Source organism: Citrus clementina, unplaced genomic scaffold (assembly GCF_000493195.1).
Source record: "Citrus clementina cultivar Clemenules unplaced genomic scaffold, Citrus_clementina_v1.0 scaffold_2, whole genome shotgun sequence".
NCBI classification, from domain to species: domain Eukaryota; kingdom Viridiplantae; phylum Streptophyta; class Magnoliopsida; order Sapindales; family Rutaceae; genus Citrus; species Citrus x clementina.
In genome coordinates, this window is record NW_006262688.1 from 34,330,429 (window position 1) to 34,356,048 (window position 25,620).

The 25,620-nt window shown below is 35.8% G+C and overlaps 6 protein-coding genes and 1 non-coding gene across 9 annotated transcripts; 6 read left to right on the plus strand and 1 right to left on the minus strand.

Moving 5' to 3' along the window:
- The first annotated feature begins 1,045 nt into the window (after window positions 1-1,045).
- Window positions 1,046-5,168, plus strand: LOC18051251 (shaggy-related protein kinase eta). The gene is made up of 12 exons (XM_006449464.2): window positions 1,046-1,293; window positions 2,061-2,153; window positions 2,347-2,406; window positions 2,480-2,752; window positions 2,829-2,903; window positions 2,978-3,034; window positions 3,143-3,283; window positions 3,395-3,445; window positions 3,522-3,617; window positions 3,855-3,938; window positions 4,151-4,252; window positions 4,524-5,168. The coding sequence occupies exons 1-12, from the start codon at window positions 1,279-1,281 to the stop codon at window positions 4,617-4,619; spliced, it is 1,143 nt and encodes a 380-aa protein (XP_006449527.1). The 5' UTR covers window positions 1,046-1,278; the 3' UTR covers window positions 4,620-5,168.
- Window positions 5,169-6,379: 1,211 nt separating this feature from the next.
- LOC18051252 (probable LRR receptor-like serine/threonine-protein kinase At5g45780) lies at window positions 6,380-10,543 on the plus strand. 2 transcript variants are annotated; one of them, XM_006449467.2, is made up of 11 exons: window positions 6,380-6,840; window positions 6,934-7,066; window positions 7,206-7,277; window positions 7,533-7,676; window positions 7,789-7,860; window positions 7,946-8,005; window positions 8,201-8,271; window positions 8,358-8,504; window positions 8,590-8,928; window positions 9,425-9,816; window positions 9,987-10,543. In XM_006449467.2, the coding sequence occupies exons 1-11, from the start codon at window positions 6,705-6,707 to the stop codon at window positions 10,299-10,301; spliced, it is 1,881 nt and encodes a 626-aa protein (XP_006449530.1). In that variant the 5' UTR covers window positions 6,380-6,704; the 3' UTR covers window positions 10,302-10,543. The 2 variants fall into 2 exon arrangements, with proteins under 2 accessions (XP_006449530.1, XP_024047530.1); XM_024191762.1 differs by having other exon boundaries at window positions 8,364-8,504.
- A 498-nt stretch (window positions 10,544-11,041) lies between these two features.
- On the plus strand, window positions 11,042-14,925 carry LOC18051253. 2 transcript variants are annotated; one of them, XM_024191187.1, is made up of 3 exons: window positions 11,042-12,831; window positions 14,058-14,223; window positions 14,672-14,925. In XM_024191187.1, the coding sequence occupies exons 1-3, from the start codon at window positions 11,948-11,950 to the stop codon at window positions 14,786-14,788; spliced, it is 1,167 nt and encodes a 388-aa protein (XP_024046955.1). In that variant the 5' UTR covers window positions 11,042-11,947; the 3' UTR covers window positions 14,789-14,925. The 2 variants fall into 2 exon arrangements, with proteins under 2 accessions (XP_024046955.1, XP_006449532.2); XM_006449469.2 differs by having other exon boundaries at window positions 11,047-12,831; window positions 14,669-14,694.
- A 1,280-nt stretch (window positions 14,926-16,205) lies between these two features.
- TRNAE-CUC lies at window positions 16,206-16,278 on the plus strand. Its single transcript has one exon. It is a non-coding gene; the product is annotated as a tRNA-Glu (tRNA).
- A 49-nt stretch (window positions 16,279-16,327) lies between these two features.
- LOC18051254 (60S ribosomal protein L11) lies at window positions 16,328-18,254 on the plus strand. Its single transcript, XM_006449470.2, has 4 exons — window positions 16,328-16,431; window positions 16,537-16,687; window positions 16,816-17,011; window positions 17,701-18,254. Exons 1-4 carry the CDS (start codon window positions 16,429-16,431, stop codon window positions 17,897-17,899), a joined length of 549 nt encoding a protein of 182 aa, XP_006449533.1. The 5' UTR covers window positions 16,328-16,428; the 3' UTR covers window positions 17,900-18,254.
- A 220-nt stretch (window positions 18,255-18,474) lies between these two features.
- LOC18051255 (SAP-like protein BP-73) lies at window positions 18,475-20,142 on the minus strand. The gene is made up of 3 exons (XM_006449471.2): window positions 19,964-20,142; window positions 19,330-19,674; window positions 18,475-18,826 (listed from the first exon to the last, which is right to left on the minus strand). Exons 1-3 carry the CDS (start codon window positions 20,046-20,048, stop codon window positions 18,507-18,509), a joined length of 750 nt encoding a protein of 249 aa, XP_006449534.1. The 5' UTR covers window positions 20,049-20,142; the 3' UTR covers window positions 18,475-18,506.
- Window positions 20,143-20,478: 336 nt separating this feature from the next.
- On the plus strand, window positions 20,479-23,387 carry LOC18053213 (pentatricopeptide repeat-containing protein DOT4, chloroplastic). The gene has a single exon (XM_024191357.1). It carries the CDS (start codon window positions 20,480-20,482, stop codon window positions 23,096-23,098), a length of 2,619 nt encoding a protein of 872 aa, XP_024047125.1. The 5' UTR covers window position 20,479; the 3' UTR covers window positions 23,099-23,387.
- The last annotated feature ends 2,233 nt before the right edge of the window (window positions 23,388-25,620 follow it).

Here is a 25,620-nt window from a genome sequence, read left to right on the forward strand (position 1 = left end):
AATGTAATTTAGAGGATTGGATTTTTTTTTTTAAAAAAAATCAAGTATGGGCAGTTGACCACAGTTATACAATGCCAGCTCCCCATCCTCGCCGACCCGTCCTTTGCTATCGTTTTGGGAAGCCATTGTTCATTAAACTTTCCCAATTCCCAGCGTACGCTTGCCCTTCTAGAACTCAAGTTGAAAAACCAAATTTTTATTCCCCAAGTTATAAAAAATATTATATTAATTAGAAAAGGCCTATAAAATACTATAACTTGCTCCCTAATATAACTAAACGACTCGTTTGCAAATGCAACCATCTACTGCATGGGGTATCATAATGGTAAATAAAGTCGTCTCCAGTTCCAAGCTGGTACTGGACCACACAACGTTTAGTTTGCAGATTGGAATTAGATCATCCCATGCCGTTTCAATTTTGCGATATTGATGAAATTATTCGGCGTTGCTGGATTGATTATCTGGTCTCACGAAACTCGTCATACACAGAATAGGCAAGTTACCATATAAAGTACTTGTACTTAACAATTTGCTGATCTTTTATCTGATTACCAATTTTAATTTGTGTAAAATTCTTAACTATGGTCGATCATCTTAGTATGCTGTAAATGCATGAGTTAAGATTACATATAAGTAAAATAAAAATTTTAAAAAAAAATTATCTTAATAGGATAGAAATCGTCAAATCCAAAACTCTGATCGTTATTTTATCTCAATACTATTACGCCATATAATATAATAATTTTCTCAACCTTTAATTTAATCTAAAATTCTGAAGAAAGTAAGCAGCCTTAGTTGGATATGGTATTATTGGGGTTCGACCGGTCAAAACACTTCAACAAACTTGCCGTTTATTTAATTATTGTTTAACGTATATTATAATATATATATATATTTTTTTTTTTTTATGGTCCAAATTCAAATCCTGTCCTCGTAATTCCATCACCAGAAGAGGGGCACTGTAGGAATTCTAGGAAAAGAGGAAAAAGAAAAAAGCGAATAGAACGGAAAGTAGACAGAGGGGAAGGGGGAAAAAAAAAAGGGTAAAAAGGAAAAGGAAAACAAAAAACAAAAACAAGAGAGGAAAAAGAAGAGCTGGAATCACATGGGCTTGTTGTGTGTCCTTGGGTCCTCCTTTCTCTCATTCTCCATCGCCACACCATGATCATCATCTTCTCCCTCATCCACCGTTGAAATTTCTCCATTTCTCTTCCATCTCTCTCTCTCTCTCTCTCCCTCCCTCTCTTTCTTCACCCCAATTTCTCTCCAAATCTGCCCATGGCCGACGATAAGGTATACTTTTTTTTTTTACTTTTTTTTCCGCTGAAAGAACAACCGATGGAAACAATTTTTTTTTTTTTTATTATCTGAAGCTTGGTTTTTTGTGGAAAAGAAAGTGATTGTGTAGAGTTTAGGTTTTCTTTTTCTTTTTCTTTTATTTTTTAGTGAAGCAAATGTAAATGTAGCACAAACTGTTGTTATTTTTGTATATTTTGAGTTGAGACGGGTGGAATTTTGGAAGATTTACGTTTTTCTTCAGTTTATTATACACTCGTGAAAATTTGGTTTTTTGGGTGAAATTTGTAGCTTCTGCGTTGGCGATCTGGCTTTGTTAGCTTACCGGACAACTTCCTTATTAATTTTTTCTTTTTCTTTTTTCTTTAGTTTGTCTAGATCTCAGATCTTCTTTGTTGTATGGATTTGCAGATAATGTTTTTTTCCCCTTTTCTTGAGTTTAATTATGGTAATTAGTTAATCACTCTGTTTACCCGATCCGTGCTTTGAGCTCCGTTCAACTTGTTTTTCAAATGATTTTTTTTTTGTTTCTGGTGCTTGTATGGATCAAACTTGCCTTACTTGCTTCTATTAAATTACTCTTGGATTTAATATGTTCGATATACCTGTTACTTGTGAATGATCGTCGACTTTCATTTCATCTGCCTTCTAATTTTGGTACTGTAAACTAATATGAGACATCAAAGTAAATGATTTTTATTTCCGACTAGTTGTCTTCTCGTTGAGTACATGATATGAAATTGCCCTTGTAAAATGTTTTGCAGGAGATGTCTGCTGCTGTTGTTGATGGGAGTGACCATGTCACTGGTCACATCATTTCCACCACCATTGGAGGCAAAAATGGAGAGCCAAAGCAGGTATGAGTTTCCTCTTTTAACCTTCTTTGTGATTTTTGTTCCCGTTTAATCTTTTTTTTTTCTTTCTAGTGTGTATATTATTTGAAAAGTAAATATGATTGTTAACCAACTTTGGATTCCTACCGTAACCCTAAAGTAAAATTTTTATTTTCACATTTGAATTTTAATGTATTTGGTGTGTTGCATCTTGCAGACTATTAGCTACATGGCGGAGCGTGTTGTGGGAACTGGGTCATTTGGTATTGTCTTCCAGGTAAGGAAATATTTTGTTTCGAAAATTTTATTGTGTTACCCGCTACTATGCTAACGTTATTGTCTTATCTTAGGCTAAATGCTTGGAAACTGGAGAGACTGTGGCTATCAAGAAGGTTTTGCAGGACAGAAGATATAAGAATCGTGAACTGCAGTTAATGCGGGTGATGGATCATCCAAATGTGATTTCTTTGAAGCATTGTTTCTTTTCAACTACCAGTAAAAACGAACTTTTCCTCAACTTGGTTATGGAATACGTACCGGAGAGCATGTATAGGGTTTTGAAGCATTACAGCAGTGCAAATCAGAGAATGCCCCTCATATATGTGAAACTTTATACGTACCAGGTATGTTGATGCTCTCTGATGAGGTTAATTTGATCCTGCATGTGCTTTCTTTTTATAATTAGGGGATCTGTTGCAGATTTTCAGGGGCCTGGCTTACATCCACACTGTTCCTCGAGTTTGCCATAGGGATTTGAAGCCTCAAAACCTTTTGGTACGCATTTCCCCCTTCTAAGCTGCGACTAGAAGTTGTGGTGGTTTTCTGATCTCATACTTGTCTCTCTGTAGGTTGATCCTCTTACTCACCAGGTTAAGATTTGTGATTTTGGAAGTGCAAAACAGCTGGTATGTTGTCTTGTTTTAGTTGAAATATCCTACTTACCCAAAAAAACAATTCTTGTGTTGCTGTCTGTTGAATGCTTTATGTGTAACTGATAAACTACCTGGACTCAGATTGCTGGAGAAGTAAACATATCATACATATGTTCACGTTTCTATCGGGCTCCAGAACTTATATTCGGAGCTACAGAATATACAACCTCAATTGACATATGGTCAGCTGGTTGTGTGCTTGCCGAGCTTCTTTTGGGCCAGGTTTCAATTTTAATTCCATTTTCTGGTATTTATTTTATGAATTCTAAAAAATAATTAATTCTCAGGCGTAATTATGTTTTGCTGACTGCTGCTAATTTTGAATATTTTTAGCCATTATTTCCTGGAGAAAATGCAGTGGACCAGCTTGTAGAGATTATCAAGGTACAGTTTGCCCACAAATTTTTGAAATGATGCAATTTTCATGATCACTCATCACATGCTGCTTTTGCTTCTGTAGGTTCTCGGTACACCCACTCGTGAAGAAATTCGCTGTATGAATCCAAATTATACCGATTTTAGGTTTCCACAGATTAAAGCACATCCTTGGCACAAGGTATGTATTCTTCATTTTCCTAAACATTGGTTGTTGGAAATATGGAAGCCATATCAATGTTGTTTCTCCTAGGCATTGTGATTAAATTACCCTTACTTTCACTGATACCATGTATCTTGGATGTTTGAGGCTCTTCTAAGGCCAGAAAATGAATCCAATCATTTGAATACAACAATTTTGTTGTTGTTTCCATACATGCTTAAAATAATGTTTCCATTCATGTTTTTCTGTGTTTAGGTTTTCCACAAACGGATGCCTCCTGAGGCTATTGATCTCGCTTCACGCCTGTTGCAGTATTCACCAAGTCTCCGATGTACAGCGGTGAGTTTGATCATTATTCAAATGTATGGGCATGTGGTTTCTGTGTGGTAAATTTATGTTTAGTACACGAGGAATTCATACCTTTAATGCTTAATTAAAAAAAAAAGAATGTATTATGCAACTGTTTTTCTCTTGTTAAGCTTTTTTTACCCAAATATATTGTGCACTCCATTGTTTTATTTCTGATTTAGATTTTACCTTTTCTATTACAGCTAGAAGCATGTGCACATCCTTTCTTTGATGAACTGCGTGAGCCAAATGCTCGCCTACCAAATGGTCGCCCACTGCCACCTCTCTTCAACTTTAAACAGGAAGTATGTCTTCAAAATTTGTGAAGTAGCCTCTATTGATAGAATGATGTTGATTTGGTTATCGAACTAGATACTTGCAATATTTGTTCCTATGCTTTCAAATCTCCAAGAAATTGTGTCCTTTCAGATGCTTTTTCATTTTTTATCTGAACAGTAAATTTTTTAGAACAATGAACTCAGTACTGTATGACATTTCATTACCAACTTCTTGTCAACATTTTATATTGAAGTTTAGGCTAAATTTTTTTTATCTATTTTGTTGTTTTTGTTACAGTTATCGGGGGCTTCACCAGAGCTTGTTAATAAGTTGATACCAGACCATGTGAAACGGCAATTAGGTCTGAATTTCTTGCATCCAGCCGGGACATAGGCCTAGACAAGTAATATAGAAGTGAAATCTACTTGGTGATGTGTAGCACAAAGGGAATTATATCCTTGTTCGTAACTGCCATGCATTGAGGCTTAATCAGCATCAGTTGTTGCTCGATCAGCAAGCCTACATTCTCAGGCTGCTATGCTTTCTTGGTGCCTTCTTTTTCTGCTTTTCCATCCTCCTGTGTCTCCTCCCCACTTCGTCCCACCCCCCCTCCTCTGTTAAAGTTCCCATTTGTTTATGTACATGTTTGATAGTAAAGATAGGTTAAGTTGATAAGGTGGACTGATCAGACCGCTGCTAGTAGAGGAAAAACTGAGGAAAAATGTATTTGTACCTAGGAAGAAAGCCCCAAAGAGAATGGCCCAGAAGATGGGGTGGGCATGATGTTGTCAGGTTTGGTCCTGTTTTTCTTTTCCCTCTTTGCAAGTCTTTCAATTTCTCTATTTTGATGGTCTGTGGTGACTGACTTCAAATTGCAGACAATTGTTGTCACTTGCTGTTTGTGCAAAGTAATGTTATTGCAATTCTCCTCCTCTTGGAAATGCTTGCTTGCCCCCTATTTGTTTCATTCCAAGTTCTTTGCGTATTTCACTTGTTGGATGTGATAAGGTTGGTGAATCTTCGACATTTGTACGTCTCTAGATCTGATGTTGAAATATTACGGTAGTTGACGATCCTACCAGATCGTTCCATCTTGAATTCTGAAAATACAATGGTACAAAGAAAATTGTAGCCGATTTTTGGCGGGGTGCCCTTGACACGCTCAACTGCCAACATGTCTCCGCATAAATTACGCTGAAGAAATGTTTTCGATGTGGGGGATAACCAAAGAAAAAATTTCATGTGGTTGCCAGGTCACAACTTAATATTTCGTTTCGTGCTTTCTTCCTAGTTTCTTATTTAATACTAAAATATGAGCTGAGTGCCATTATTCCGCATTTGTCAAAAGAAGCCACCCAAAAACATAGCCAATTCTCGATGCTTTTTAATCTTTTCCTCTTTCCCTCGAACTTTTACTTTTTGAATAATTGAATGTCGGCATGACATTGATTGAACTTGTCCTAGTTGCCGAGTGCCAGAGTCAAAACAATCATCCAATGTAACTGTACTACGGTCATATTTAGAATCAAAGTTGCACAACGGAAGTTTTTTAAATTGTACTACTGAAGTATTTAGTAATGGTAAATAATTATCGGTTCAGCTACCTTGGCTGCAAGGGAGGGTAGCCTGTAGAGCCATTGGATGTATCCTATCATAATTATTTCATATTTAAGTACAGACATTCAATGATTTCGGTGGCTGTTCGATCTTAGAGTTGGTCTAAGGTAACAGCTGTCATAATTATTATAATTTAAAAATTATATTAATATAATTTTTATTTACATAATAAAAAAATTATTATTATTTTAATAATTTTATTAAATTTATATTTTAAAATTATATATTTTTATCATAATTATATCTTTTAAGCTACATTACGGGAATCCAAAACAGGACACATATTTAACAGCAAAAGGATAAGTGCATGAAATTAAAAGTTGCTGCCAAATTTTTTCTTGTACGTATTTTAATGTTTTGATCATTCGTTGTGTCCAGGCAGCCAAAACTGGCCCATCTATTTGCGGCGGTATACCGCGGGCAGACTTCTGAGAAACCCGAACCGTTGTTTTAAAAAACCAAAAAACCACGTAACCCGAATACGATGTCGTTTGTTTCACACCCTGTAAAATATGCAATCAGGGGTATCTGAACAGTGGGATCGAGGTCAATGGTCAAAGTGGTAAGAAATATCAACGGCGCTTGCACTACCCTCTTTATTATCAAAGTGAGAAAAAAGAACATGTCAGACAAGTCGACAATCGCTGTCACTTTACGAATCTTAAGAACGCTTCCCGCTCATGTAGCCTTTTTTTCCTGGTCTTGCCCTCGAAAAATCATTTTTAAATAAATTTGGTTTTATGACAGATTGCGACTTCCATATTCAATTTTCTGCACTGTCTCTCACTAAAAAAAAGAAAAAAAGCAACCACATCCTTTTGCTTTACTGTTTGTTCACTTTCGGGTTTCCAGTCCAAGTCAATGGGAAATAATCGAATGGCGGTGTCTTTTTTGTTGTTGCTTTTAATTTTAATTTTCGCTTTGTTTTGGGAAGACACCAAAGTGAAAGTATTAGCCTCTGACAGTCTCCTATCTCCCAAGGGCGTTAATTATGAAGGTGAGGTAACGGTGTATATGTCACTGCTGCTTTTTGGGTTCTGTCTTTTTGGGTTGCCTTAATTTATGGGTTCTGTCTTCTGTTGAGGAGCAGTTGCTGCTTTGATGGCTCTGAAGATCAAAATGAGAGATGATTTGCATGTGATGGACGGCTGGGATATTAACTCTGTGGATCCTTGTACTTGGAATATGGTCGCTTGCTCTGCTGAAGGTTTCGTTGTTTCTCTGTAAGCCTAACAACAATGACAATGTACCATTTGTTTCTTTATTCGCTCACTATTAGTAGTGCGGCGAATGTATGTTCCGTTTCTTTAGGTCGTCTGTAATATTTATTCTTTTTTTCCCGTTTAATTTGCTGTTTTAAAGTGAAATGGCAAGCATGGGCTTATCAGGAACGCTGTCCCCAAGTATTGGGAACTTGACCCACCTAAGAACAATGTGAGTTACCTACCCTTCAGAATGCTGTAGGCTTACTTGTTTTGGTTTTTATTAATTTGTTTAAATTTCAGTTATGATTTTAGTTTCCGAATAGTTGCCCTCTGTACATTGACGTTTTGAAATAATCTGTAATGTATTACATATTGGAAAATAGTACTTTTTCGTAAATCTTCAAGGAAATAATGTAAAAAGTAAACCTTTTCTCGTTGATATACGTACTAATTTGTGATTCCACTTTTTTTTTTTCTCCTGCAGGTTATTGCATAACAATCAGTTATCTGGTCCTATCCCAGTTGAATTTGGGATGCTCTCAGAGCTTCAAACTCTTGACCTTTCTAATAATCAACTTGTTGGAGAAATTCCAAGTTCTTTGGGTTTCCTGACTCATCTAACTTACTTGTAAGTGTAGATTGACATTCATTTGGTTAACCAATATGTACGTTAACTAGTTCTGAGTTTGGGGTCTTCTAATTTTTCATGTTCTAAAGCTTTTCTATGACTAGTTTTTCAGGAGGCTTAATAACAACAAGTTATCTGGACAGATTCCTACTCTTGTTGCCAATCTTACAAGTCTTTCATTCTTGTATGTGTTGCATGTCATATAAACTGTGTTTTCTTTTTTGGATTCTTTAAAATGCTTCTGATTTATATTTTATAATACCGTACAGGGATTTATCATTCAATAATCTCAGTGGGCCTACACCTAAAGTACTAGCAAACGGCTACAGGTGAGAATTTTAGAGGAAAGAGATTTTCCCTATCAATAAACCTTACTACTCTTGCTTGTTCATATGTTTTAATTTAAACAGTTGTGTTCTTTTAGCCATCCTCCATTAATTCAATGAATCAAAATTCCTGTACTATTTATGAGTTCATCCTGATATTTGTTTTAGACAACTAAAGGTCAGCATATTTCATTCTAGTTTTACAGGGAACAGCTTTCTTTGTACTACATTGGAACATTCTTGCACTGGTGTTTCTAAACCAGAAAATGGTAATCTAGATGCAACATGTCTTACCTTTTCTTATGTAATGTGCTTCAGTGATGTGAATCCAAATTAATTACAATACAAACTGAAGAGACAGGTCTATCTCCAAAAGCCAGTGGTCACCGTCGATTGGTGCTTTCTCTTGCTGTTGGCATCACTTGCACATTTGTTGTTTCAGTGGCGTTGCTTGTTTGTTGGGTGCATTGGTACAGATCGCGTCTTCTTTTTACATCATATGGTACTTTCCGAACAATATGTAATTTTACTAACCATGTACTTGTTTATAGAGGGTGAGAAAAATTAAAATGATTTGCGATTTGCAGTTCAGCAAGATTATGAATTTGATGTTGGTCATCTGAAGAGGTTTTCATTTCGTGAATTACAAATTGCAACTGGAAATTTTAGTCCCAAAAACATTCTAGGGCAGGGAGGATACGGAGTAGTATATAAAGGATGTCTTCCAAATAGGACGGTGGTGGCAGTTAAAAGGCTAAAAGACCCGAATTTCACTGGAGAGGTGCAGTTTCAAACTGAAGTTGAGATGATTGGCTTAGCTTTGCATAGAAACCTCTTGCGATTATATGGCTTCTGTATGACACCTGAAGAAAGGTTGCTTGTTTATCCTTATATGCCGAATGGGAGTGTTGCTGACTGCTTGAGAGGTTAGTTTCATTTCCTTGAGCCAGTCCAGATTGCTAATGTGAGCAACTGCTGTTTGAGGCTTTGCATTGAAGCTCACACTTTTCTGTTTGTTAAACATCTGTTCCTTAGCTCACTAATTCAGTTAGGGAAATCTAGTTGTGTATTCATTTCTGCCCAAAATGATATTGTGACCCGAAATGTTTACTCGTCATATTAAGAACACATTTAAATATTTTCACAATTTGCCCTCCAAGAGAAATTCTGGGGCACTTCTTGATGAGTTCTCATTTATATTCTTATAGTCGGAAGAATCATAATTCCTATAGGAAACTTTTTGTTTGGTCAATAGAAAAACAACCGTGTTATGCAGCTATGCATCTGAATTCATTTTGAATAGCTACTGGATTTAATCAGTCACACTGAGTTTGAAATACATTCAATCTCTGCATTCTTAATCTACCTTTACTTTTTCTCTGTCTTTTCACTATTTCTTTGTTGGCTTCTTTTATTTGGTAGACACTCGTCAGGCAAAGCCACCTCTTGACTGGAATAGACGGATGCATATTGCCCTTGGAACTGCCCGTGGACTTCTTTACTTACACGAACAGTGTAATCCAAAAATAATTCATAGGGATGTTAAAGCGGCAAACATTTTGCTTGATGAAAGTTTTGAAGCTGTGGTTGGGGATTTTGGCCTTGCTAAGTTGTTAGATCGGAGAGATTCACATGTCACTACTGCAGTGCGGGGAACTGTGGGTCATATTGCTCCTGAGTATCTTTCAACTGGGCAGTCCTCTGAAAAAACTGATGTCTTTGGATTTGGGGTACTACTTTTGGAACTCATTACAGGGCAAAAGGCCTTGGATGTTGGAAATGGTCAGGTTCAGAAGGGAATGATCCTTGATTGTGTAAGTACCTACGGCTCTCTTGTAAATTAAGTCGTTGGCAGTGCCAGCACATTGCAAATGCCTGGAAATGTTTTTTCTAATACTGTATCTGTATCTCGATTCTGCATTTTGCATCTCTGGAAACAACTTTTGTGTTCCCCTACTTACTAAATATTACACCAATTATGCAGGTTAGAACCTTACATGAAGAGAGGAGGTTGGATGTGCTCATAGATAGGGATCTAAAGGGAAGTTTTGATCCAATGGAATTAGAAAAAATGGTACAGCTCGCTTTGCAGTGTACTCAATCACATCCTAACCTCCGACCAAAGATGTCGGAAGTCTTGAAGGTCTTGGAAGTTCTTGTAGAGCCAGTAACAGAAGAATCACAAGGTGGAACCCACTTTTGTGAGGCAAGGGATTGTAGCTTCTCTGTGAATAATAGTGATCTTCAGGACGAGTCATCATTTATCATTGAAGCCATTGAACTTTCTGGACCTAGGTAATAGAAACTACTAGATGCAGTGTCCAAAATTCAGCTGTAAATGAGGTTTGCTTCTTATTAGGCACATTATTCACTGAATTGTAGTCTAACGTTTTTTGGGTTAGTGCCTGAGGTTGCATCAGGGCTTCCAGGCAGTTAACTGTAAATGTTACTACTCTAAAGCCTTTTCCTGGGAGCGTCTAAATATGCTTCAGGAATATATTATTCTTATAATCATGATTCATTGACAATAATTTATTTTCCCCGAAGCTACGCCACACATTACTGGAATTAGTTGGCGTGACACATGCCAGCTGTCTCCAAATTATGATTTATTTCCTTTTCAGTTAATGGTTTAAATTGTAATTTGAAGATAATAACGTGTACAGTCTGCTGGCACTTACCCAGCGGGTGGCGGCTAAACCTTTTGTATCTCTGTGCACTTTCAATGCATATCCATTTTCAGCAGACGAAGATTCATGAATTGAATATGCACTAAAATGTAAATTCCCTTATAGCCACTTGCATTGGTTGATAGTGCGACGAGTGATTAAAAGATTGTGACTACTAAACTCTCCACCCGTCCCACTTGATTAAATTTTGTCCATAACTCCCCTGTTTTGGTCTCTCCCAGTGCCTGGTGAATGTGCTTCAATTTTGCATTCCATTATAAAAAATATATATATATATCCCATCTCAGTTTTTACCTCCGCGGTTTTGCTTAAGTTGCGGCGCCAACAGAGGCAGCAGCCTTTACCTATTCAAAACGTTACCTAAAAAAAACAAAATATTAAATATTCCATGCCAAAAAGATAAGCCAAACATAACAAGATAAGCATGTTAACTCTACGTGTATGTAATGCAATTCTCTGCTTGCTCCTAGGGTCCTTCCAAATACATACTTTATTTGGTTACTTATATTCCAAATCACGAATAAATCCAAATCACGAATATTAACCATTAAAATATAAATTCATTCCCACTCAAACTCTTACCTCTTCTGGTATTGTTTGTTGGTTCGTTTCTTCTCACCTGATCTCGTCTTTCATAATCGTTTTATAAATATATATATATCAAGAAGAATATAAGGTACTTGGTTGACACTTGGTGGAGTTATCTTTGAGACAACGTTAGATCTCTGTTACGAGTCTAAAACTCTGTCTCTTACTTCTTTCTTTCTTTTTTTAAGTTTATTTTCAAAAAAAGTATGAGCTTGTTTTATCCCTTTTTTTTTTTTTTTAAGTTAGGGGGGTTTTAATATTTGAAGTAAACGCTTTTTTCGGTGGATGATTGGAGGGGCTCTCGTTTGCGTGTGTATGAAGTGAACAAATAGAGTAGGTGACGATCTGGTCTCTGGGTTTGTTGTAAAGAAGCAAAAGGTTCGTTTTATGTTGGAGTTAATTAGCTGTTAATTGTCATTATTTTTTCCCAATAACCGAATACTTTTGTCTGTAAATACTGCATATTATTTTATTCCAATTTTCCATTATTGATTCTGGTTTTTAATCTGTGAATGATTGTTTTATAAGGATTGGCGAGAACGAGTATTTCAGTAGTAGAGATAATGTCATTGGCCATATGTCCATGATCTCATTCTATGCATATTTGTTCTCTTTTTCTTGAAAATTATTGGGGGGAGAATTATTTAATTTTCTTATATAAGATTAAATGGACCAAGAGACACAGAAGCGTAATAGGAACGATGACAATTTGAGTCAAGTAAATTGTGTTATAAGTGAGAATTCCAGATATTCGGTTAATAGGGTTGCCTTGGACACTGTGGCTGCGGCAAATTCAGTTGAAGCTGTGAGTATTGGCAGAGGAATTGATGATTTTGGATCAAAAACTGACGATCCTGGCTCAAGCAGAGCATTAGTAGAAGCGCAAGAGGTGGTAATAAACCATGATACATGTACTAGCAGAGTAATTGGGGAAAATTCAAGCAATCCTGTTGATGGGGTGTCGTTAGAAACTGTGGCTGTTAGAAATTTTGAACAGGATACTGGTTTTACTGAAGAAAATGGGCGCCTTGGATTTAAAATTGATAAAATGGTGTCAGGTGGTGCAGTAGTTAATGCACCTGAGACATGTAATGGACAAGGAACTGATGAGAGAGGTCAAACTGATCCAGAGAGCAGTGGGAATTCTAGTCATGTGGGTGATGTGGTTGTGCCTGTCATTGTGATAAATTCGAATCAGACAGCATGCTCTGGAGGAGAAAATAGGGACTTAGAAGTGAAAAGTAATGATTTGGGTTCAGGTAAGGTGCTGGTGGAAAACGGCATCAGAAAAATGTCTAAACCAGAAACCGAGAAGGAATCCTGTGTGATTGATATGAAATGTAGTGCTGGAGGTGGAAAAGGGTTTAGGGAGAACCCAGATGGGGAAAGAGTTTGTAGGATTTGTCACTTGGGTTCTGAGCAATTGTTGGAAACTACGGCTACTGCCTCTACCACTGTCAATCTAATTCAGCTTGGTTGTGGTTGTAAAGATGAGCTTGGCGTTGCTCATAGTGATTGTGCTGAAGCATGGTTTAAGCTAAAAGGAAACAGGTAAATGTTTCTTGTTTCTGTGAAAAATTGCATCTTTTTAGTGTATGCCACAGAGTTTATGGGTAAATGTGTTTTTGGGTAGATTTATCATCAGAATGTACTGAGAATTACAAGGGCTTTGCAAATTTTGTGTTTCCCCAGAAGCCGAACTTTCCAAATACATACCTGATTCTCTTGAGGTTTTGAAATATCAGCCCGATAACCACAGGAAAAGAAATATTAATTTCAATTATTAGATGATGTTGCTTAAGTTATATGGTTTTATTTCTTTTAACTTGGACATATTACCGAATAAAAATAACATTTTGTTCAAAAGAGTAACTTGGATTTCTACTTCTTTTGTTCATGTTGTATTTTTTTTATATTTAATTTTCCTCTCTTTTCCAATGTAACATGGATTTCTACTTCCCTGATTTTAGGAAGTTCTAGTCTCCATTAAATTTCAGTGCTCTGAACCTAATTTCAAGTGGACTCTTGGTCTCATTTTAAGCTCAAACCAACTACTGAGCGTCCAGTTCAGGCAGCTCCTTCACAGAGCAAAAAATGGTCTAGGGGCTTTAGGTCCATAAGCTTTCAGCTTGGAATATAGATCTTGATTCATTGTAAGTAAGTTTGATGAATATCCATTTAGGGAATTAGATGTTTATGGTGCTGTCATCATTCTTCTCAGTAATATGGATGAAATATTAAGTGATAGCAAAAAACTTTATGGTTCATAGTGAGGAAATGTCTTATGGATACCGGATAGACATGTAGGCTGGAAACATCTCATTCATTACGTGTTGCTTTAGCAATTGTGTGAATATTTCCAGATATGTGTAAAGTGTAGTAAACATGTGATATAATGAAAATATGATTACGAATGTGGTGAAAATAAACTGTATCCTGCATTATCTCTGTCAACATTTCTCTATTATTGCCTCTCTTTTTGGTGGTTTTGGATTTTCTGACAATTTAGGAATTAGATGATCTGGTGCTTCACAGACATGCTTTCTGTCCCTTTAACGTGATTACGATAATTCTTTTACAAGGAAAAAAAGTGATATCTTTTGGTTTTTTAATGTGAATCAACAAATTGTTTCAAATTGATTCTGTAATAATAAGGTTTCATATTCTGAGTGTGTAATTTTAGTCTCAAAACAATAAGTGAATGCTTCCAGAAATCTTTGAACCATTAGTTGTTAGCAAATTAATAATGACATAGAGTATCTTTCTTGTCTGTACAGATTATGTGAAATTTGCGGCCAGAGTGCAAAGAATATTACTGGTGTTGGGGATTACAGATTTATGGAAGAGTGGAATGAGCGGAGATTTATTGGCAGCAGTAGCTCATCAGAAAGGGGTGGTTGTTGGCGGGGGCAGCCATTTTGTAACTTCCTTATGGCATGCTTGGTAATAGCTTTTGTACTACCATGGTTTTTTCGCGTAAATATGTTTTAGGAGAAGGTGAATAAAACTTAAAAAAGGATTCTCTTTCCTTGTGTCATTTGGATTCTGGGCAAGGTAGGCTAGTTCCACATTATACAGTGATTTGCTGCTTCTGTGATTGAAGGCTGGATAGAATTGATTAATGATTAGCCTGCCCTATTCATTACTCTTATGGTTCCCATTGATTTTTTTTAATTTAAATTAAATTTTTTATGATAAACTATTTTTCTTAATCATTATACTTTCGATCCATTCCATTGTTATCCAAGGTGTTGGTCATTGTAAATACTGTAGAGAAAATTGGTTGCTGCTTATATTCGATTACATGGAGAATTCTAGTCTTTTGGCCTTGTATCTTTATCTTCTTGTTCTGTCGTCTAATTTAATCAAATGTTACTGCTTGTGCTAGTAGGAAACCATGGACGAGATGCATAGCATATTCAGAGAACCACGTGCATTATGCAATGCAGGCAGAGTTTTGCAAAGACCAAAACCATTTCTAATGCATCCACCTTCCAGGCGCTTTTGAAATATATTATTTGGTAAATGAATAAATAAAAATCATCTATTATCAAAACGGCTTCTATCTAAGTCTAGGATTTACACCAAACTATAATTGTGGTTGGATGATTTTTACATGGCTCACTCCACTAATTACACTAAATTTTATATCTTCACATGATGCACTTTGTTCATGACCGTATGGTGCATGGCCGAGAAATATTGATAACTTGGATTTGCGCCAAAATATATCAAGAACAGTGAATTGCAGAGTTGGCCGCAGATAGTGAAAGGCCATCCCATAAAGGATAATAGAATATGCCAACATGGCGGTCTTTATTTATTTATTTATTTTTTAATAATTGATTTTACACCATCCCACCATTCTGTATCCACCATGCCATGGTTCCACCTAGTGAAATGTTCCTAAGTAATAATAGTAAAACTAATTATGTTAGAATGCAAATGAAAATTATTTTTGCACTTCAAACTTAAATTTCATTTACTTCCTTTCAACTTCGACTCTTTGTTTTACTATAGATAAAACGGCATGCACTACACGGACATGATATGCGTTTGTACAATACCATACGCACACGGACCTTAAAAGGTACAGTATGATTAGCGACGTATTAAAACACAACACGTAAAAAGACTCATAATAAGCATGTTTCACTTTTTAATGGAATTAAACTTAAAATTTCACGATTTTACAAATAACTTGAAATTGAATTTTTTAATATATTTTATTGGCGCAAGTTTTTTAAATTCATTTAGTTCTTAGTTAAAAAAAAAAAAGAACTCTAATTGATTTATGTTTATAATTTATTAAATGCACAATTGATGTCATGATTTTAGTAAATAAAATTATAAATATCATGATTTTAGTAAATAAAATGATAAATGAATATGTACTAATGTTATTATGGACAATAATATATAGCTCTAAATAAGTTTAAGTTAATAACTAAATTAGCCCTTAAGAAAAATTTGGTATTAAAAAAGAATTATAATACCATAGAGTTTAACTTACTAATCAGTATTATACTTTCTTATTATTATTAGTATTATACTTTCTTATTATTATTGAATACTGACTTGAATTTTGAATTTTAAACTCTGTAGATATATGAATCCAAAAAGTATATAGATTAAAAAAAAATATGCTAACAATTTGGCATACTTTCTTTAAAAAAAAGTTTATTATTATTATTATTATTATTATTTAGGCATGGCATATGTCCTAGGTCGAACCTAAATAAAAAAATTAGATACAGAATGGCTAACACGAGTACGAGCACAAACACGTAAGTCTTCCTTGGATGTTCGTTGGCGATATCTATTCATGAGTAAGTTTCATGCAACCAAGTAAAATTTTCAAATTCCAATGTTGAGTAGTGAATACAATTCTGTCAACAAGTATTATATTCAGACCTCATCAGCAATCCGTTGTAGTCTAGGTGGTCAGGATATTCGGCTCTCACCCGAAAGACCCGGGTTCAAGTCCCGGCAACGGAATTCTTTTTCGCATAATTTTCGCTTTTGTGAAGGGGGTATTTTCGTCAATGTACGAATCAACCCTTACAAAAGCCCTAAATCGCTCACCGAGTCTATCTTAGCTGCTGCCTCTGTTCTTGTCATCAGCCCCTCCGCGCTCAGCAAGCAGCAATGGTTGTTTTCTTACTCGATGAATTTGATTTTGATTTGATTCGGTTCGTTTCAAACTTGTTGTCTGTTTTATTAATTGTGATGGTTTGGTTGTTTGTGGTCAATCAGGCGTCAGACAAGAAGCTGTCGAATCCAATGAGAGAAATAAAAGTGCAAAAGCTGGTCCTCAACATCTCCGTCGGTGAAAGTGGCGATCGTCTCACACGTGCGGCCAAGGTCCTCGAGCAACTCAGTGGACAAACCCCCGTCTTCTCCAAGGGTAACTTACTTACTTGCACTTCACAATAATTTTCTTAGGCATTTCTTTCTTTACTTACTATTTTTTTAAAAAAAGAAAATAATAATTTTCTTTATCATTGCTATTTAAAAAAAAAAAAATGTTAATAGCGAGATACACTGTGAGGTCATTCGGAATCAGGCGTAACGAGAAGATTGCCTGTTACGTTACGGTTAGAGGAGACAAGGCAATGCAGCTTCTGGAGAGCGGTTTGAAGGTCAAGGAGTACGAGCTCCTGCGGCGTAACTTCAGCGATACCGGCTGCTTCGGCTTCGGTATTCAGGAGCACATCGATCTCGGAATCAAGTTTGTTTCTCGACTCAATGACCGTTGACATTTTATTGCAATCTTATTATTATCGTTATTACATCAACTCTGTGAGTGTGTGTGTGTGAGAGAGAGAGAAACAGAGATTATGTTTCATGTTAGTATTTTAGTTATGAGCCTTTTTAAAAAAAAAATTGAACTCATTGGTAGCTTGAGAAGTCAAGCCTAGGTTAATTGAATAGTTACTTTACTTTCATGCGTTCCTAGCATGCTGTTGTACACACAACATTGGCTGCCTAAATCTTGATACGAGTCAACCAAATGTTGGATTGGCTTTCAGTATGCTAGTGTGGAGTGAGTCTAAGAATTGGTATTTGAAATTGATGCCTCTGTTTGAGAAGCAAAAGTTATTCGCTCAGTGTGGGGTTGATGCCAACTTGCTTTATTTAAGGGTCATATCTGAGTAAATTTTTTTTTTCCGGAATTAATAGCAAGCACTAGGTTCATACCAGAGTTACCTATGGAACAAAAAGATACTTTCTTTCCTATATGTATTATACACCAAATTTTATTAATGCAGTCTGTCTCTGTTTCTTCCTTTATATTTTATTTAATTATGTATTTTCTTGTGAGAAGGGTGATTTTAGAAGTAATATTTTTTTTAATTAATCTATCCAGTAAATGAGTTTATGCTGAGCTAACTGTTGGTGGTTATTTTCCCTTATCAGGTACGACCCCTCCACAGGTATTTATGGCATGGACTTCTTTGTTGTCCTTGAACGCCCTGGATACCGTGTTGGTCGTCGCCGCAGATGCAAGTCTCGCGTTGGCATCCAACATAGAGTTACAAAGGAGGATGCCATGAAATGGTTTCAAGTGAAATATGAAGGAGTTATCCTTAACAAGTCCCAAAACATTGGTGCTTAAGGCGATCTTTGAAACCTGTTGAGTTTTTTTTTCCCCCTTAAGTTTTGGGCGGCTGCCCGATTTTTGTTTATTAGAATCTATATTTTCCTTTAGAGTTTTGAGTTGGTGGATTTTTTAAGTACAAATTGCCGTGGTTGCCCTGTTCTTTTATTAGAATAATGGTAAAGGCAATGATTTTTCTTTTGAAAATTTCATTTAAGTTCTTTTACCCAGTACAATGACCTGTTATTGCAAATGGCTTGTTTGTCATCAGCGGTAGCATTCTAGCAGTTGTTGCTAAAATCCTTAACAATAAAACTCTTTGCACTAATAAATTTTCATGTTCTGTCATTTAAATATAAAGACAAGTAGACAACATGGACAATTGTATACGCTACTGCTTGGTAGGGTGAAGCTCAAAGTCACTGGAATCTACATAGATACAAACCAGCTGAAACAACATAAAAGACCGCCTACAAGACCGTTCAATCGTGGCAATCAGTGGGAATACATCTCTTGTATAAAACACATTTTTTAAGCACGTTTCAGTGTCGTGAGTTTGTTGATAATTCAGGTATACTTAGAAACATGCAAGTATGTTGATGATTCGGGTATGTTCAATGGTCTTTCAAGATCTTAACTTATTAATGAGCTCACTTTTTTTCATCCTTGAGTAACCTTTGATCCCTCTAGCCTTTGCTAGTTCTTTAAGCTGGGGAAGCTTCAATTCCTCTACCCTTGGCAACTCTAGGTGCTTTGTGCTTTCTTTGCTTGCCGATGGTTCATAGTTCAAAACTCTTTTATCTCTAGGGGCTGATGGAGATGGTATGGGAGACCTCTTAACAAAATTCGATGGCAACCGACTTAACTTGATGTCTGCGACTGGTTCGTTATCCTGTATTTTCTGCTCTTCCTTGGGCACATCCTTAATTGAGCGTGTGTCTATCACTGCAAGTATTTTGAATTAGACATGTTGATAGTGCAAAATAAGGTAACTTTAATTACATACCAAATCAAACTGAACATTGCAATAAACAATTGAAACTCAACTCATTTTGCCTAGAAAGTTAATAGTTTTGGAATTCGTGTTGTCTAGAATGAAAGTGGTACTAGATGTGTGATGATGTTGCCATGGTCACAAAGTGAGTGGAAGTTGTACTGGTGATACTGCTTATTCATTTTCTCATTCTTTTCAAACTGATGTCTTTTAAATATCCAAGAGTAGCAAATTCAAGATAGATTTTCTAAGAACCATGTCTAATCTTTTTTTTTTTTAATTGTTCTGTTTACAAAAAAAGCAACGAGTCACATGTTTTTTTCCTATGGCAACTGCAGCAAACCAAAGAGTTGGACAACTAAGGAGATTCCAAAATCCTAGTAAGAATACTACCTGAAGTTAAATTTATGCTAGTCTTTTCCATAACTAAAAATGTAACACAAGACTGCATTACCTTTTACTTCCTTTCGTGGCTGGAAAAGAACATCTGAAACTGATTGAACTTTGGGCTTGTCAGATGAGCTGGGATTTCTTTTCTTTGTGCGTACAGCCTCTCTCTTTGAGATTGAAGATTTAATCCGTCCGACAAGAGAAATTATCGCTTCGTTGTTAGATGAACTCGATACCTTACCATCAGATGATTGAGATGATTCATTTCCGTCCCCATTCTTGGTTCTTCCAGCAGCATAACCATTCAGGGGTGTTCGGTTTCCTCTACTTCCGTCAGCTCTTATGCTTAAATAAGTAAATTTACATGGGTTCTTTTGGATGCCAAAAGGGGAAGGCCAATATGCGATCTCTGTCAAATTCAAGAAGCTGCATCAAAGAATGACCTCTCAGTTGTAGTTTAATTCAACACATCTACAAGCGGTTACCAGACTACAACCCAAGGCAATAAGTAATAGGAACAACATTATTACAGAAACCACTAATTATTGACATACATCAACAACCAAGTGATTAAGCCAACAGTTCTAGTGAAAATGCAAAACATCCCAAATAAATACTTAAACATTGACCACTAAGAAAATTCCTCGCAATTCAAAGTGATACACGTTTTCATAATCAGAAAAGGGATGATTTAATACCTCTTAGGGACAAAACGGGAGTTCCTGGCTTCAGCTGCTTGTTGAGAAACAACAAAGGTTGAGGATAAAAAGAATTTGCACCCATCTAAGTCTCCTGGAAAATCGGAGATGATTCAGATAGGTATAATTAGCTTAGCAGTTTTCAGGAAACGAGAGGGATTTTGACAATTTCATAACAGCGAAAATATCTTACTCTACAAACAAAGAAAAACACAAACAAATAGTTGTTGAAAAGCTCGAGCGCGACACGTGACATACTCTTGCGAGAATTATCAAACTATTCCCTGTAATCTTAACAAATAGTGAAATATACACATACATATATATAATAGAGTTACGGCCCACGCCCATGCCCATGTATGCATTAATGTGTGGGAAAGGACTGGAAGTCTGAAAGAATCAAACTATCGAAGTAAAAATCTCTATAGTTTGCATTTTCGTCCCACCACCTCGAAATGTTTTTGTCCGTTGTGTACCACGTCTATGTTTAACCAAATTCCTGCAGAGTAAAAGAAAATGCAGATTTTAATGGCCAAAATCACTACGAACTTCTTCTATTTCTCTCCAACTAATCAAAGTTATGGACAAAAATTTTCCAGCTATAAGCCATCTACATTATCAATCATCGTATCATCAAATTCGCACAGTTCTTGCACAATAAACCCCATTTCTGCCTCGATTTCCAAAACCCTCGTTTGCAAAACTAAAAATTACAATGCTGAAATCAGCAGGTTTTGTGAAGTGGGTAATCTTGAAAAGGCCATGGAAGTACTTTACAGCTCTGAAAAATCTAAAATTGACACAAAAACTTACTGTTCCATTTTACAGCTTTGTGCTGAGCTCAAGTCATTAGAAGATGGTAAAAAGGTTCACTCAATTATTTGTGAAAGTGGCATTGTAATTGACGATGGTGTTTTGGGTTCAAAACTTGTGTTTATGTATGTTACTTGTGGGCATTTAAAAGAAGGGAGAAGGGTTTTCAATAAGATTGATAATGGAAAGGTTTTCATTTGGAATCTATTGATGCACGAGTATTCAAAAACTGGAAATTTTAAAGAAAGTTTATATTTGTTCAAGAAGATGCAAAGTTTGGGAATAGCAGCGGATTCTTACACATTTTCTTGTGTTTTGAAGTGTCTTGCAGTTGTAGGAAATGTAAAAGAAGGTGAATCGGTTCATGGATTTATGTTAAAATTAGGTTTTGGATGTAATAACACAGTTTTGAATTCGTTGATTACTTATTATTTCAAGAGTGGAAGAGTTAAGGACGCACATAAATTGTTCGATGAATTGAGTGATCGAGATGTTGTATCATGGAATTGTATGATAAGTGGGTATATAGCCAACGGTGTGGCTGAGAAGGGACTTGAGGTTTTCAAAGCGATGTTAAATTTGGGTTTCAATGTGGATTTGGCTACAATGGTTACTGTTCTTTCAGGTAGTGCCAATTGTGGCGCTCTTATGTTCGGTCGAGCAGTTCATGCTTTTGCATTGAAAGCATGTTTTTCTAAAGAAATCAGCTTTGATAATACTTTGTTGGATATGTATTCGAAATGTGGAGATTTAGATGGTGCAATTCGGGTTTTTGAGAAAATGGGAGAGAGAAGTGTTGTGTCATGGACTTCCATGATAGCAGGTTATGCTCGCGAAGGAGTATTTGATGGAGCTATCAGATTGTTTCGTGGAATGGTAAGGGAGGGTGTTGAGCCAGATGTTTATGCTATAACAAGCATTCTTCATGCTTGTGCTTGTGATGGCCTATTGGAAATTGGTAAGGATGTGCATGATTACGTAAAGGAAAATGATATGCAATCAAGTTTGTATGTGTCTAATGCTCTTATGGACATGTATGCCAAATGTGGAAGCATGGCAGATGCTGAATCAGTTTTTAACCAGATGCCTGTGAAGGATATTGTCTCATGGAATACCATGATTGGGGGTTACTCAAAAAATAGTTGTCCTAATGAAGCTCTGGATTTGTTTGTTGCAATGCTTCAAAAATTTGAACCTGATGGTGTAACGATGGCATGCATTCTTCCTGCTTGTGCCAGTCTGGCTGCTTTAGAGAGAGGCCGAGAGATTCATGGTTACATTGTAAGACATGGAATTTCAGCGGATAGAAATGTTGCCAATGCAATTGTAGACATGTATGTGAAGTGTGGGGTATTAGTTCTTGCACATTCACTCTTTGATATGATTCCTGCAAAGGATCTTATCTCGTGGACAATTATGATTGCTGGGTATGGTATGCATGGGTTTGGTTGTGACGCTATTGCTACCTTTAATGATATGAGACAGGCAGGTATTGAGCCTGATGAGGTTTCCTTCATTTCTGTATTGTATGCTTGCAGTCATTCTGGATTAGTTGATGAAGGATGGAGATTCTTTAATATGATGCGATATGAATGCAACATCGAGCCCAAGTTGGAACATTATGCTTGTATGGTTGATCTTCTTTCCAGGACTGGCAACCTTTCAGAGGCATATAGATTCATTGAAATGATGCCTGTTGCACCTGATGCCACAATCTGGGGATCTTTACTCTGTGGGTGCAGAATTCACCATGAGGTTCAATTAGCAGAGAAAGTTGCAGAACATGTTTTTGAGCTGGAGCCAGACAACACAGGGTACTATGTACTTTTAGCCAATGTCTATGCAGAGGCTGAAAAGTGGGAAGAAGTGAAAAAGTTGAGGGAGAAAATTAGCCGACGGGGCTTGAAAAAGAACCCGGGCTGTAGTTGGATAGAGATCAAGGGCAAAGTAAATATCTTTGTTGCAGGAGGTAGTTCTCATCCGCATGCCAAAAAAATAGAGTCTCTTTTGAAGAGGTTAAGACTAGAGATGAAGAGGGAAGGTTATTTTCCTAAAACTCGCTATGCTTTGATTAATGCAGATGAAATGGAAAAGGAGGTGGCTCTCTGTGGGCACAGTGAGAAATTAGCCATGGCTTTCGGGATCCTGAGCTTGCCAGCAGGCCAAACCATTAGAGTCACCAAGAATCTGAGAGTATGCGGGGACTGTCATGAGATGGCCAAGTTTATGTCGAAGACTGCTCGGAGGGAGATTGTCTTGAGGGATTCTAATCGTTTTCACCATTTTAAGGATGGGCGTTGTTCTTGCAGAGGCTTCTGGTGAATCAGATGGGTCCATATGAAGGAACTCATTAGATATATTTGAGGATTTCTACCCGTTCATAAGTTGGTCTTCAGAAACCATTTAGTTAGATTATTGTATACTACGATTCTTTGACCAATTAGCTTATCAGGGATAAAAGTTTGAAGAGTTAGGACTCACGTAGTCACGTGGTACGGTAGGGAAGCATATACTAATTTACAGTCTCAAACTGTTCTGTAATCCAACTATGTAGCTCAAAGGCCGTCGTTAATATCTCATTGCCAATTTAAGGTAGCATTTACTTCTTGTATTGAATTAAAAATCCTTAGAAGTTAGAATTCTGAGATTAGGAGCGTGGAGTAGGAGTGTGAATAAGTTGCTTACTCACACTGAAATGAGAGTTTGGAATAAGAATTAGAATCCTATTTTTGTGTTTACATTGTCTTGAATTGAAAGTGAATTGTCTCAAATTACAATTTTAATATTATTTAAAGAATTATAGTTTTTAATTATAAAGTAAATAAAATATATATATATATATGTAAAATGAATTATTTATTTTATTATAAATTTATAAGTTAATAATTATTACTAATATTCTTAATTATGTAAATCATAATTTTTTATTAATTTTAATTTTAATAAATTAAAAATTATTGATAAGAGCAACATAAATGAAACATAATTATTAATAATATAGTATAAAATTAATATTTTTCAGAGTAAACTATTTATTATTATTAATTATTAATATTAAATAAATACAATACTATTAATATTAAATAAATATAATAATATTATATTTAAATAATATAATAATATTAAATAAATAAATACAGTATTATTATTTTAAAGTAAATGTATATTTTAATAAATATAAATTATATCATATTTAATAAAAGAAGAGTTAAAAAAGAAGTGGTGAGAGTTTGAATGGAAATGGAAATTTTAATTCTCACTTTAAAAATGAGTGAAACACATAGAGTGAGACTACCACGCTTCTTTTAAAATGAGCAAATAAATACTGCACTGGAAGGAGTCGCACTCCCTCGATCCCGCTCTAAATAAACACTACGTAAAAGTAGCTTTTTGTAACAGAAGTTACTCGGCTTTATGGCCGTTGATTTAGATCTGGGTATTCTTGTTGTACTTTCTAATCATTCTTGAGACCAGTAGAAGTCAATTATTTTTCTTTCAGGTGGCTTCCTAAGGCATCCTTATATAACATTTTCTTTCTTTTTCCGCCAGTCCCCATCTCTTTGTAAGGCCAGCCATTGTAGAGAGTTCGAGTGAATAATGATATATATGTACCTTATTTTAGTACAAAAGTCGCAAAATATGAAAAATTCTTACGTTGTAGTTAATTTCTTTTTCTAGTAATAATATGCTATTTTTTGTGCACTCATCATTATTTGGTTTGGTCACTCCTAGCATGAAGTACCGCACGATCTTGTATCTTTTATAAGGTAAAAGCATGGTTGTGGCAAGATTATAAAAATGTTATCTCAGCACCCAGCATTCTTTCTTCTCCATTTTCTTTATTTACTCTCATGATAACGACCCCTTTATTCCTAAATGTATTAAGCTCAGTCGGTGCTATTTCTGAAGCATCAAGGAGATGGCAATGATTATCATCACTTATTTATCTGTTTATTGTAAATATCTTTATTATTTTAATATGGATCCAATGGCAATTCACTTTCCCTCCTCTGAAAATGCTTTTGGGCTTGTCTATCTAAAAGCTGGCATGGACTAAGCTAAGGGATTCAGGGTGCATCTGTCATTTATGGTTTCCGCTTTATTTCCGTCGTCCAATTGTGGGCGACAGACAGTAATAAATAAACCATGTGCAAGGTGCAATTACCCAATAAACAATAGCATTACGATAGTACAGTGTGAAAGGAAGTGGTTGGTCTCAAATCTCAATAGCACCACAGAGCTTGTATAATTCTTAGAAGAGTAGTGCTACACATCTTAAATTATTTATCTCAAAAATTTATCATAAATTATGTGTTATTCATCAATTGTTTAGTAAAAATAATATAATTAATTCACTTAGAACCTATAAAAAATTACTTAATAAATAACATATTATTTGAGATTAAAAAAAAAATTAAGATGTCAATATCATTAATCTTCTTAGAAACTTGTGTGCAATAAGATTGAGGTAAATAGGGAAGAAAAAAGATTATGAAATTGGAAATTCATCGACATGGGGGTGGTCCATTTTGGGAACGAAAGGCCCACAGAACCTCAACATCCAATTTCTATAGCGAAGTGGCAGCTGGATCCAACCATCCAAGGATTTGTCCTACAACATCAATTTCATTTTTTCGTAAAAACAATTCCCAATTACAGATTCATCAAACATCACCGACTTGGCTTCCATTTTCATCCCTACATAATTAGATCATAATTACACAACTAATCCATCACTGATGTCCCTAACTATTTGTGTAACCAAACATGACTTCAGAACTGATTACATTACATTTTTTTTTAATTGAGTGTATTACATTATGATGTATTATATTATGTTGTAC